At 41.6% G+C, this 13931-nt stretch overlaps 1 protein-coding gene across 5 annotated transcripts; it reads right to left on the bottom strand.

Annotated features, from left to right (window-relative positions):
- Positions 1-1313: 1313 nt before the first annotated feature.
- Positions 1314-13433, bottom strand: Helz (Helicase with zinc finger). Of its 5 annotated transcripts, none has more exons than XM_014232995.3 (6): positions 13344-13433; positions 10846-11456; positions 10137-10761; positions 8214-10069; positions 3605-7160; positions 1314-2805 (listed from the first exon to the last, which is right to left on the bottom strand). In XM_014232995.3, exons 2-6 carry the CDS (start codon positions 11200-11202, stop codon positions 1721-1723), a joined length of 7479 nt encoding a protein of 2492 aa, XP_014088470.2. In that variant the 5' UTR covers positions 11203-11456; positions 13344-13433; the 3' UTR covers positions 1314-1720. The 5 variants fall into 5 exon arrangements, with proteins under 5 accessions (XP_014088470.2, XP_014088476.2, XP_036214252.2 ...); XM_014233001.3 differs by lacking the exon at positions 13344-13433 and adding an exon at positions 12065-12541; XM_036358359.2 differs by lacking the exon at positions 13344-13433 and adding an exon at positions 12193-12541.
- Between the last annotated feature and the right edge of the window lie 498 nt (positions 13434-13931).

The raw sequence follows: 13931 nt of genomic DNA, 5'->3' as shown, positions 1-13931 counted from the left end.
ATGCTGTGCGCCACCGAGTTAACAGTACTATGTATTTGCGTACAGTCACTTTCGAAATGTACTTAAAAACTCAATCATTCAAAAAAGTTAAAAAAAAAGTCTATATATTTTTACACGCACACATTTATAGAAATATGTCTTCCGAACAATTTCACGTTTTCTACGCTAATATTGGCTTTCTTTACAATTAAATTAAGGAATAACTTAATACTCGCGTTCTTTAAAAAGCGACAAACTAAACTTAAAATTAATGATAATAATAAAAAAAAAATTAAATATACAAGATTATAGCAAAACTGGTGTGAAAAGGCGGGAAGACAGGTGCTTATGCAAAAGTGAAGGACCATGAGGGCGGTGAGGTGGTGATGACATGAGTGACATGGTTAAGTATAAAAAAACGAAGATGAATGCAAGCGAGACAATGAAATTTAGTTTTTTCTTGAGAAATTAAAATTTTTTTTTTTCAGAGAATGTTATGAGACAGGTTGATATGGTGCAAGTGGCCTAAAGCAAGCATAGAAAAAATTTAAATCTTCAAAATAGCAACTACGAAAAAACAGTTCCTTGAGCAAAATTTGGAAAAAAAAAAAAAACAAAAAACAAAAAAAAAAGAATCGATTGATCGAACAGCTACAATGATATTCGAGGTAATATTTTTTATGCTATCAAATTTCTTTGGGTAAACGGAAACATTTTGAGGTTAGGTTTCACAAAAATGATAAAATCTTAAGTGCAGATAAAGTGCAATAAACGTTTTTGTATTACATTTATAGAGAAGGTGTTAAGAGCTTTCTATTTGTGATTAAATAAAAATTTTCGTTTAAGTGCCAGTAAAATGTTAGTTTGGCAAACATAAAATATAAAGCTGCAATAATTGTAGTTACAGAGAAGGCGGGAAGAATTTTATATTTTCAGTTAACTGAATTTTTTTGAGGTTAGGTGCCAGTGAAATGCTAATTTGGTAAAAATTAAAACTGAAATTTACAATATGTGTAATAAATGTTGTTGTTTTTTTTTTTAAAGGAAAGGGGTTAAGAGCTTTATACCTATAAGTTGCTAATAAAAATAGTTTGAGTTTAGGTGTCTGAAAAGTACTAATTTGACAAAAAATTAAATCTAAATGTGTTTTAAATCTTGTTGTACATTTACAGGCAAGTTAGCAAGAGCATTATACTTCTGGTTAACAAAAATATTTCGAATTTTGAAAGTATCATATTTACTAAAAAAGAAGTCCGAGTAATCATATTTACAACAAAATACCAAAGTCACATTCCGTTTTTTTTTTTTTCAAAACCACCGCTATAGCCGCAAAATTGCAATTATTTTAAATACCACAAGCGCCTGTAGTCAACGTTAACCGCTGAATGTTAGCTAAGATGGCGATTTTTGGGTGTACCACATGCAAATAAAAGCACAATAACTCATTAACGTTAAATGTAACTGCAATGTTGTTAATTGTCATCACCACGCACTAGAGCACGGCGTTTGTATATTTTTAACCCACCAACGCACGCACTGACTGCCCGCGATTATTTTTCGCACAACACGCAACGCGCCCACAACACTATTACATCATTACGCCGTCGTCCATGCTGTGCAACGAATAACGCTTACGGCGTTAACATCACACACACACAAACAAGCCACACAAAAGAAGAAAGAAATTCACCACACTGCCAACACATACCGAAGGAAGGTAAGACTATGACAGCAGCAAAACTTATTGGAAATAATTATAGAATCCATTTGTGCCTTGACCCAGCTCACGTATGGCGGCAAAGAGGTCCTTCTCCACTTCAACACCACCACCGCCACCACCACTAGCATTAGCACTGCCAGTTCCAGCGCCGCCAAGGCCGCTACCTGGTGCTGTGCTTGTGGGCGGTTCGACGTGATGACCGCTTGGATGATGATGATGAAAATTATTGTGTTGTTGTTGTTGCTGTATGGCGTGATGTTGCTGTTGTTGTTGTTGGTGATGATGCTGCTGCTGCTGCTGTTGGTGGTGTTGTTGCTGCTGATGTTGTTGTTGTTGATGCTGCTGTTGTTGTTGTTGTTGATGATGTTGGCCTTGACTAAGCACAGCTGCATAAGTGGTGTTGTTGCGACTATCGGCGTTGTTGTTGTGATAATGCGCCTGATGATTATTCGTAAGCGGTGCATCATTAGCGCCACTATTACCGCCACCCACATTGCCAGCACCAGCGCCAACACTACCCATACCACCAGCACCACCGCCGCCTCCCAGCTGATGGTCGCGCATAAACAAATCCAATTCGTATTTTTTCGCGGTCGCTGCCGACGAGCCGTAAATGTCATAACTGTTAAACATTTTCTGAAATGAACTGGTGTTGTTATTGCCGCCGGCAGTTTGCTGTTGTGTTGGTTGTGGTTGATGTTGCTGCTCCAAACCGGTGCTCGTTGTAATTGTATTATTCGGCATTGAGGTGGTGGGCGCCGAGCTTGTTGTTGCATTCGTCTGGAACAGCGCTTCGATCAGGTTGCTTGCGCTCGTATTCAGACCGGCCAGTATGTCAGTGGTGCCACCTGTGAGTATGTTGTCAGGTGGTGGCAATAAATGTCCGCTGTTATTACTGCCGCCGACCGTCACTGTATGTGCGCCCACATTATTGTAGCTGTTATTGTGACTGCTGCTGTGGCTGTGGTTTTGACCGCTAGCACTGATGCTGTTGCTCAAACTGCCGTTTCCCATCGCTTGACGTCGATAGAGTGGCACGCTAGAGCCGCCACTGAGTATGCTGTCATCACCGCCTAGCAAGTAATCTTTGCTATTCAATAAGGAATCTAAAGAATGAACAATATATTAGCAATTTATTTTGTAGATATTGCGAAGCTTGAAATTTCGAAACTCATATTAAATGTTCTGTAAAACTTCTAAAATTGTATTTGAAGCAGAAAAAGTTTCATATTTCAATAAAATATACAAAAATTTTATTTCCGAAAGTTCGAAAATATTCGAAATTGATAGAAAATGTACTGAAAAATTTGTAAAATTGTATTTCAATCATTAAAAAGGTTGGTATATAAATAAAATCTATTTTCGAAAATTCGAACAACATCGAAAAAATTCGAAATCATAAATTTTAGTTTTTATTTCATTTCAAAGTAAAAATTTCGTATTTTCAGCATTTCAATATGCTACGAAATAAATAAACTTTTAATTATGGCAATTGAAAGTACAGTTAGCTTCAACTAGAACTTTGAGATAGTAATAAATACTGTATATACATATTATAAAATTCGAACATAAATTAATCAAAAAATTAAAATTATAAAATTCTGCTCATATTATTATTGAATTTTACAACTTTGTAGTAAAAACGATAACATTCGAAAACTAAACATTTAATTAGAAAATTGCCAAAAAAAAAAGTGACAACATTTTCAAACAAACATGAATTTCGATATTAATTTTTTTTGCTAATTATAAAGTTTAAATAAATTGGAAATTTAGGATACAGAAACTTTCTAAAATCTTTCAAAACATGTAAATAAATAAACTTCGAAAATAGAAAATATAAATTTCAAAGGAGTTTTCGAAATTCCTCTATCTTAATACAAATTAAAATCAAGTGTAACTTACTTCCGCCTAAGAAACTACCACCAACCGGTGGCTGTTGCTGCTGTGCCGGCGGTTGACTGAGCATATGTTGTGGCTGTTGCTGTTGCTGGTGTTGCATTGGCGCAAACATCGGTCCCTTTTGCATGTTATTCAATAGCGGCTGTTGCAAGGCCGAAACTAAAATATTTCCACTACCCAAATCACCAGGGCCGCCGCCGGCGCCACCACCTCCACCTAAGCCCGGGAATAATTTCATTTGCTGTTGCGGCGGCAACGACTCATGACCTCCCAAACCACCAGACGCCGATGTGCTCGTGCTGACCAAAGACGATGCCGAAGTGCTGGACGCAAGCAGAAAATCGCCGCCATTCATCAGACTGTTGCTATTTGCGCCACGGTTGCCCGTGTTGCTGAAGAGATTGCGCAATATTGGCTGAGCATTGCTGCCATTCAACAAAGTGTTGAAAGCCAAATCGATTTGTTGGTTAAAGTTGATGCCATCCAATGGCGGCGTTTCGTCTGTGGGCGGTGGCAAAAGAGATGGTGGTGGTGGCGGCTGTTGTGGTCCTTGTTGATTACCCAAGGCGGCCAAGGGATTCATCGGATATGAGTGATGCATGCCGCCGCCTATCAGGCTGTTGCGCTGCTGCTGCTGTTGTTGCTGTTGCATTGGTGGTTGTGGTCCCACACCCGCGTTGCCGCCTCCCATCAAAGCGGGCAGCATATATTGCTGCATCAGATCGCGCGGCAGCAACTGATTGATGTTGAGATGCGGCGGTGGTGGTGGCGCTTGCATTTGCGGACCACGAGCGTTCATCTGTTGGGCATGTTGTTGTTGGTGTTGTTGTTGGTTCAGCATGTTAAGCACTTGGCCGAGACCTTCGGTAAATTTGTTCACCGCTTCTTGACCGTGTGTTTCGAGCAGCTTCAGACACCACTTGTATTGCGAGTCCTTCGGCTCGAAGGCCATGTCATAGATGGTCATATTGGGTGGCAGTAGTGCGGCATACTCTTGCGGTTGTGGAAAACGTTGCGCTGACGGTGACTGCTGTTTGTTGTTGCCTGGTGCTGGTGGCTGCAACGCGCCAGGTGGTTGGAAAAGATTATTCGCGCCACCACTGCCGCCTCCTCCACCGCTGCCGCCTAAATTCAGAGGCGGCATATGCACATTGTTGAGAAACTGGAAGTCTTTGTTCTCCTTACTCAGCGCTGATATATTATTCACGCCGCCGCCACCACCAAAGAAGTTGTTTGCTGATTGCGGCGCTCCCGCCTGGCCAGTGCCGCCCTGCGCACGCTGCATATATGGATCGAGTGGACTGATGGGTCCGTTCGGCATGCCACCACCCAGATTACGTTGATTCAACAATTGCAATTGATTGGGCGGTGGCGGTGGTGCATTATTGCCTACGTACGCGCCAAAAGTGCCATGTGGTAGTGGCGGCTGTTGTTGTGGTCCGCCCGGCGCGGCATGCGGTCCGTAAGCCTTTTTCGCTAAATAGCCCATATCATTCGAGTTGGCGCGCAGCTGTTGCGCATTCGGCGGCGGTGGCTGCAGCGGTACACTACCACCGCGCATACCAACCGCTGTTTGTTGTTGCGCGTTTGGTGGCGGTGGGCCCATTTGCCTTACGCCACCGCCGCCGCTAACACTGTTCGGTGGCGGTTGCGGTGGCATTTGCTGTTGCTTGTTCGGCAGCGCGCTCCATGGATTCGATTGCGGCGGTGGTCCCCAAAGACTGGCGTTCGGATTCTGCGATTGTGGTCCCTGTGCGCCTGGTGGTGGATAGTTGCCGCCAGCACCACCGCTACCTGGTGGTCCGCCGCGCAATTGCTGCTGCGCTTGTTGCCATGGCATGTACTGTGCGGCGAATTGTGATGGTGCACCGCCCGTGCCTGGTGGCGGCGGCTGATTCAAATGTACAGCGGAAGGTGGCGGCGGCGGTCCGCGCATGTTATATTGTTGTCCCAGCGGTCCTGGTGGTGGTGGTCCTGGCTGCTGTTGCGGTCCGCCCGGTTGATGCGGTCCTAAAGCGCGCATATTCATGTGATTTGGCCCATGTGTTGGTCCAGGGAAGTGATGCCCACTAGCACCACCTTTGCCGGATACCATGTTCTGATTCATCATAGCCGCAGCTGCGGCGGCTGCATTGTAAGCGGCTGCGGCGGCTGGATGCTGCGCGTACATCTGCATTTGCATTTGTTGTTGATGATTAGCAGCAGCCGCCATCGCGGCATGATGTGGTTGCATTGGTGCACCGCCTGGTCCGCCGCCGCCTCCTACTGCGGCAGCAGCGGCCAACATGCCGGCAGCGTGTGGCGGCAATGGACCGCCGGTATGATGTGGGCCAGCGCCGGGATGCGGTCCACCGTGATGATTACTGACATTGGCGCCTGCAGCGCCCATCAAGTACATAGCTGTTTGGTCGCGCAAATACGCTTCCGGTTGCATGGCGCGCGGTATGAATTCGGGCGCCAATGGATTTAGCACATAACCACGCTTTAGCTCCACAACATCCAATTGCGAACGCATGTATGACCATGTTATGCCGAATAAGGATTTGTTCTCGTCACATATTTCGATGAAGCGCTCCCACACCTTGCGACAACGACCGATAGAACAAAGCGCCACTGGATCACCAACGACGGCGACCAAGCTCTGCGCGCGTGTAATTGCCGTGTTCAACAGCTTGGAGTTGCTCAAGAAACCGTAATCGGCATCCTCCGCAGGCAATGCGCCCATACCACCCATTCCTGGATGCATACCACCCTGTCCCATCATAGCGTTTATCATTTGTGGCAAGCATGTGGCGCGCGTGCGTACGGTGGAGAGGAAGACAGCGCGAAATTGTTTGCCCTGCACATTCAGCACACGTTCCACTGAGATGCCACCCATGCGCCGCTTGCGCAACTCCGACCGTATGCGAAACACTTGATCGGCATAGGGTGTCATTATGCCGATGCTGGCATCATTCACCTTGCCCCAAGCAACGGGCCACTTACGGCGTAACTCGGAAACCCGTTCTACTACCTCGTACACCTCGGCGTTGTTGTAAAATGCGGTGGAATTCTTATCCTGCACATCTTCACCACGCGTGGTGAAAAATGTGAGCGGATAGAAACGCTCGTGACGCGGTTGCTTGCCGGAAGCAATTAATTTTTGCTCATAAAATAATTCTGAAGTGAATTTTATGATCGCTTCATGTGCGCGATAGTTTTCGCAAAGCAATATTTTACACGGAAAATTCGAAGGATAATGATCGTACAGTCGTTCCAGCAACGAAATGTGCAATTTGCGTTCTTTTGCAAAGGCGGAGAAGAGTTCGGGACTCATTTGCATGTGATCACCGGCCAGTACAATGCGTGTGCTGTCATTAGCTAGCGCCAGCGGCATTATTGCCTCACATTCCATAGCCTGTGCGGCTTCGTCAAGAAAGATGTGAGTGAAATATCCTTTGGGTAGACCGAGATTGGCTAATTCCATCGATATACTTAGAGTTACCACAACAATTCGATGTTTTTTGATGTCTTCGACGGTGGGTCGACGGAAATTTCCAGCGCCGTCAGTTATACAGTACTGCAAGGGGTGAGAATTAAATGCAGAATTTTAATAATCGAATCGTGTTGGATTTTATATAAAAACCTTCCGATAGCTACTGTGGTTATGATAGACCATATAAACCCAAAATCAATAAAGTTGTGTTGTATAAATTTAATAGAGCGAAAAGGAGACTGTCAGGACCAAGAACTAAGCTTATTCAAGGGGATTTCGCTAAGTAATCATATGAAGAAACCAACCTCCTCGACGGTTATATCGCGTATTTCGTTTTAAGCCTAGATTTGTGGGGCTTCAACTTACTAGTGTCCAGAAGGGAATTTCACAGGAGTTGTATGGATCTCTAGAGAGAGAGGCAGATAGAGCTTTTTGACTGAGACTTTTGAACCTTTCGCACCAATAACGGTGTTCCGGGGGTAAAATTGTGAACGTGTTGACAACTTCTGATTGAATATTGGTTAAGACCTCAAGGTTCTGCATCCAGAAAAGGCTAAGTCCACAAAAGTGAAACGGACTAAAATTTTTATCCGACAAAAGGCTTGTACCTCGATAGCGTTCTACAAAAATATTTGGGAAGTAATGACGTTACGACAACAATCTTTATCTAGGGTCAAATGGGTGGTATTTACACAGTTGTAGAAAGTTCTTTAAATTAGAATATCTGGAATGATCTTACAAGGGAAAACTTTTTTAGTAGAAGTTTTCAGGGATGCTTTTTTCATAAAGAAAAAGTCGAACTATGACAAATTCAAAAGGCCCCATGTACATTTTTAATGTTAGATTCTTCAATTATTTTCTCTTTCATTCCTCCAAATTACTTCATGGATGTTTTCTGTCGGTACAACAACAATAATAACAACAATAATTGGGAACTATCGTGTGTTGCTTCATAGGGGTATAGAAGAAAGTTTTATGCTATTTATCAGACCACAACTAGGGGCTAGAGACCATGAACTGCTGCAAAAACCTAAGCAAATTATCTGAATATGAAAATAAACATTTCGAGCTTGACATCGGTTGACCTGATAAAATATTTATTCCTATGGTACATATCCAAGCGGCAACCAAACTCACCTTCTGCACGACACTGTTCACCGTAGCCACCCAACGTTTGTGGTAGTATACACGCAATGGTGTTGCCTCCTCCAGACCCTGCTCAATCCACGGATGTAAATACTCCTTGATATACAAATCGGCGGCAGAATTCGAATGTGTACAAATTAAAATCTTCGCTTCAGGCTGTGTCAAGAGATGTTTAATCGCTTGCGCCAGTGTATATGTTTTACCCGTACCGAAAGGACCAATCAATAGAATGGGCGGTAATTTAATACCCAGCGAAGTGGTGATAGCATTCACCGCCTCGCGTTGCTTTGCATTCAATTTCGGCTCACACGCGTCGGACCATTGTTTTTTCGGTGTCCATGGAATATTCGGTTCGATTTCGGTGGCAGGAAAAATGATTTTGAAATCGGTTATTTTATCAACTGCATTATGCCATTCACAATATGGTAAGCGATTCAATTGAAATTGTATGTCGACTTCGATTTCGGTATCAGCCTTCAAATTCATGCCTTCCACACATTTAGCAGATAATTTAAGATAAATTACATTTTTGCCCTTATCCTCAATGGTGGCCTCGTAGACATTACGTTTGCGTTCCTTTAAGGCGTGCAATTCCTCCGGTGCGCTAATGTAAACGCTGGAGCAATTCGAAAGTATCAAACGTCCAGCTGAAGTGTCTTCGGAAATGGCCTTGCCGAGACGCATTAAGGCGAATAATTCGCCTGTTAACGAGAATTTCGCCGTACTGGTGGCCATACCAGCCGGTGTCAGTATATAGTTAGATGTTACAGTCAATTTGGTGCGCACATTGTAGCGTGCGATTTGTTCGTAACGTGCTATCTCCTCCACATACAGTAATTCGTGTATGCGTGAACGGTAATTATGTTGCGTTAGACGTTTCTCGACAATCGTCGATTGTGTTAGTGTGAAGGTTTGCGCACGCGGGCAAGGATACCGTTCGAGCATCTCTTTTTCGTGCTTCAGATCGTTTAGATAGGCTTCAGTCTTCAGGTGTGTACCAATGGTGGTCTCGAATTTCACTAAATTCGTATTGGAAACATCCCAACGCGTCACCGAACTGTTAATAATGTCGCGTTTGATCTCCTCAATGCGCTCGGCATCACCAACCGGCACTACATCGACACAAAGCTGCTGCACCAGCAACGGTTCGGCGCCCAAATCAAAGCATACTGTTTGCCGGAAGGTGCCATAAATGTCTGTGTGAAATTCTATCGTCACTTTATGTTCCAAAATTGGCGCTGGCGCATCCGTTGACAAGTTGGTAAGCGCCGATGACAGCGTTGTATCGTTGAACTCACTTGTTGATGTCTTCGTAGCGTCTTTCTCAATTGATGACACTTTGTAAGTGTTTGAGACCCATTCTTGATTGGATTTAAGATCGTAAATGGGCGCTGTGCCATCCACTTTAATGCCGGTGATGGCATAGTGATTGCGGTGCGCATCTTGCAACAGCGCAACGGCACGTAACACACGTGTCGACTTCAGCACGAAAATCCACTCACGTTTAGAGCTCTTCGAACTAATGCTTGTCACTAGCTCTTGCTCGCAACGCACCTCAACGCCATCCACTTTTTCGCACATTATGCGCTCGGGTGCTGTCGCTTGTATCCAACGATCTAATATTTGTTCGGTGTACGATTTGCCGTAGAGCTCCTTTTCGCTGGCCTTTTGCAGGCGCATACGTCGATATTCGAAACGTTCTTTCCACTCGTTTAGCTCGTCTTGTCCGTGCGCCTCAACGCATTGGTTGCCATAGTGGCATGACTGTGATTCCTGGTATGCCTCACACAAGGTATACGAATCCAAAGTGAAGCCGCGAGGTGGTGGCCTCCACTTCCAGTCGCGTCCTTACAAAAAAAGTGAAAATTTAATAAAAAAAAATGCACTTTAGTTTTAAAATACCAAAAAATTTACCCTCATACGACATAATAACATTTTGATGACTTTCAGTCTGGCAATGTTGTCGCAACTCGTTACGCGTCTCAAAACTAATCGCACAGTAGGAACAGTAGGTGGAATTGTCATTGTCTTCGACGGCACCACCAACAGTTGACATGCCATGCTTGCCGCCCGTTACCTTTATCGCGGCCAACAAATCGGTTGTCTTTTGCAATATTGTTGTGGAACTGCCACTTCCACTACTGCTGCTACTACTTATACTACTGCTGCCACCACCGCTACCAATAGAGCCGTTATGTTGCCCGGGACCAACATTATTGCAAGCGCTATTGTTGCTATTACCGCGTCCATCGCCACCGCCACGTTCGCTAACGCCTTCGCGTGTCTTCTTCAGTCCCTTGTTGCTCAGCAATTTGCTGTATTTGTCCAACGGCAGATTATTGGTAGCCCAATGGTCGAGTTTGGTGTCCAATATGGACATTTCGTCTTCAAGCCGTGACTGTGAGATCTTCTGTGTGGACTTGTGCCCATTTATCATTTGTATGATGGATTTGTAACGTTCCAATGTTTTGGAAATGTCTAAAAAACTTTGATGACCATTCAGTTCGCCAATCCACTCGCGCAGCAGCTGCTCAGCTTCCTGTTAACGAACAAGAAAAATTACAATATACAGTATATAAAGCATAAAGTTCACATTTATTGCGCAAATTGAAGTTTTACTCACAGTATATTTTTTCAGCTTGCATAGCGCATGCACGAGCCAACGGCGCGCACGTGATACACTTGCCAGACAATCTGCAGACTGATCGCCCAGCAGCGCCAATACTTTACGCGCATCAGCAAGACATTGCTCATAGCGGCTCAGCTCCAACATGCATTCGCAGCGGCCCAAAAGGCAAGCGATTTGTCGATCTTTTTGTGAACGCGCCAATGCTGTATTATTATTACTGTTGGCGGAGACAATAGCGGTGGCGGTAACCGCTGCAGTGATTTGCTCTAAGATTTGGTCGTAGAGCGAAACGGCACGCGACCAGTTGCGCCGCCTCACCATATCGTGTGCTTGCATTTCTTTTTCGGTCATCTTTTCTTATGCTGCTTATCGTACTAGTTATAGTAATTATTATTTGGTTTTTTTTTGTTTGTTTTGTTTTTGGTAGTGTAAAGCTTATTGTGCACTGTTGGGTATTAAGATTAATATGAATGTAACTGATGCGTTGATTATTATACAAATCTATTTTACAAAGTTGTTAAACTAATTGTTGTCGGATTAATTAACTTCTGATGCTGCTTCCATTTCTTAATTAATTACGACATCTTGAAATGCTTATATTTAAACTGCAAAGAAAAGAAAAAATGCAATTTTAGTAAATATTTTCAGTAGGGAATGGTATAGTTCTTTAATATAGCGTAAAATATTAAATTCTTTTCTAGCGTCGCTATTTGTCCTTTTTTATGCAACATGTTTACTCATGGTCATTGAAAACTTCAAGGCACATTTTTGACGATAAAATGTATTTTTGCTGCTTTGTAGCAACAACTACACTCAGGCCGGCGCAGTGATGGCTGCTTTAATTTTCAATATAGCGGTGAGCAAAGACTGGACGTTTAATGGTGAAATACGCACTAATTTGCGCCCACTCAGCTGGTGTCCATGTGTACAAATAAATTTCACGTTCTTCAAGTTCTTCTCATTCATATTAAACTAAAATAATAATTTATCACACTTATTATGTTTTGCTTAAGCTTGTTTAACTTCTAATTACATGTTTGTATCTTCTAACTTAAAAACCATACAATGGTATGGGTTTAATTTCAGGATTTATTGGAATGATTAATTATATTATATTGTACACAGAGTGTAGTGTCATATTTTTAAGACATATTAAACTTTTACATATTTTACACAACTTTTTCTATATCGTAGCATGAACTTTTAGCTCTACCATCATTTTTATTTCACTTTGTTGTGGCATTCGTTGTGGTTATATTTTTTTAATTTAATTCTTCTTTATATATTTGTTGATTTGCCTTTTTTGTTTTTCTTTTCTATCCAGACGATTTCTCTATTTACTTCATTTCTCGTTTTTGCCCTCCTGCTCACACACCACACTTGCCGCATACGGCTCTCATCTGCTTACGGTAGTATTTCGCAGCTCTTTTTTCGTCTGAATATTTTTTCTCGTTCACATCTGCAAGGCGACCTTATTTTCACTATTTCAACAAATTTTCACCATTTTTTGCCACAATTTCTATTCATTATATTTAACACATTTTATATTATGATTTCTTCATGATTTTGGGGTTAATAACATATTTTTGAACCAAATAATTAAAGATTATTCCGTACCGTCTTCTATGGTTGGATAAATTCGTAGCAGTCGTTCGGTGTCGTGTGCGAAACAGAATGCTACCAGATGAGCGAAAAAGTTAGCAAATAGAAAGATTTCAGGTCCGTTATCGATATATATATTTTTTAGGGAAAAAAAACTTCAGAAAATACCCTAACACAACTAAAAAAAATTTCAACTAATGTACTTATATATCCAGCACGTTATACCTTTTCGATTTTTTTAACCAAGATCACGAATAAAATGTTAGCGGAGTAATATAAAAACGCTAAACATTATATTTTCAACGAATTGGAACTATTTTCTATTAAAGGTATAAGCAATAGCGTGGAGTTGTTTTCAGGTTGTTCATTGTACTATTTAAGAAATAGACTGATACGTTAACAAACATACTACTTTTTAACTGACTTTCTCTTTCGGCAATTCCGTTCTACAATTATTGTGAACATCTGGTAGCTCTCTTTCATACCGAAGAATTTGGAGCATAAATAAAATTAAATAAATTGGGCGAAATGGCAATCGTTGCAACCGGAGAATCATTCTCCTCTTTCAGACATTTCACTTTATTGTATTTCCATCGAAGCGTTTTTTAAGGCAAGGCGAAATGTGTATGAAATGCTTGATATATACCATTAACTAATTTTGTATATCGACAATTTTCAATGTTTTTTTATAACTTCAGCACCATAAAACCGTTTTCTACATTATAAATGTAATGAGTTTGCTTTCGGCACCATGTTATTTTACACACTGCTTCAGAGCCGCTCAAATTACAGCTGCCAATTATTTTTTCATTATATATATACACGTAACACATTTTTGTTGAATACGTACAAAATTTTCAAGCGGCAAACATTTATTTTCCAATGCTTACCTTTTTAACTCAAAGAAATCGCTTTTATAACAAATTTTTACATTTTTACTGAAGGAAACAAGTTAGAAATATCTACTATGAAAAGTGAACGCGCAGCACATAAAAAATTTAGGGTTGCCATAATATTTTGGACTACAAAGCAGCTGCACACATACATAAACTCAAGTAAAGGAAATGAATTTCATAACATTATAGCGAGTAAAATTTTTTATATTGTGTATTATGATAAAACTATTAAGCTGCAATATTGATTAAAAAGAATGTAAGTAAACAGTTCTTAACGACATATCAAACACTCATATAGCATTGGCAACCACTTTTTACTGTTGTAATTGGTTGCAGCTGTCAACTGTTTGCCTGAACAGCTGTCAATGCTGTTCCACTCTTTCTGCTTTCCCCTTCGCGAATTTTATTTTATGTTTACTGTCCGTAGCTAACTGTCAGACATAATAAAGTGGAAATGCAGGAGAATTATTTGCTATTTTTGTTTTGATAGTAATTTCGTTTGTTTGTAAAGTCAGAGTTGTTACTAACAGAGCTTAGCTTGACAATATTTATCAGGAAAAAACAATTTTATTAGATCAAATA

This window comes from Bactrocera oleae, chromosome 6, assembly GCF_042242935.1.
Source record: "Bactrocera oleae isolate idBacOlea1 chromosome 6, idBacOlea1, whole genome shotgun sequence".
NCBI classification, from domain to species: Eukaryota; Metazoa; Arthropoda; class Insecta; order Diptera; family Tephritidae; genus Bactrocera; species Bactrocera oleae.
The sequence above is the reverse complement of the archived record's forward strand: the minus strand, read 5'-3'. Positions and strand labels throughout refer to the sequence as shown.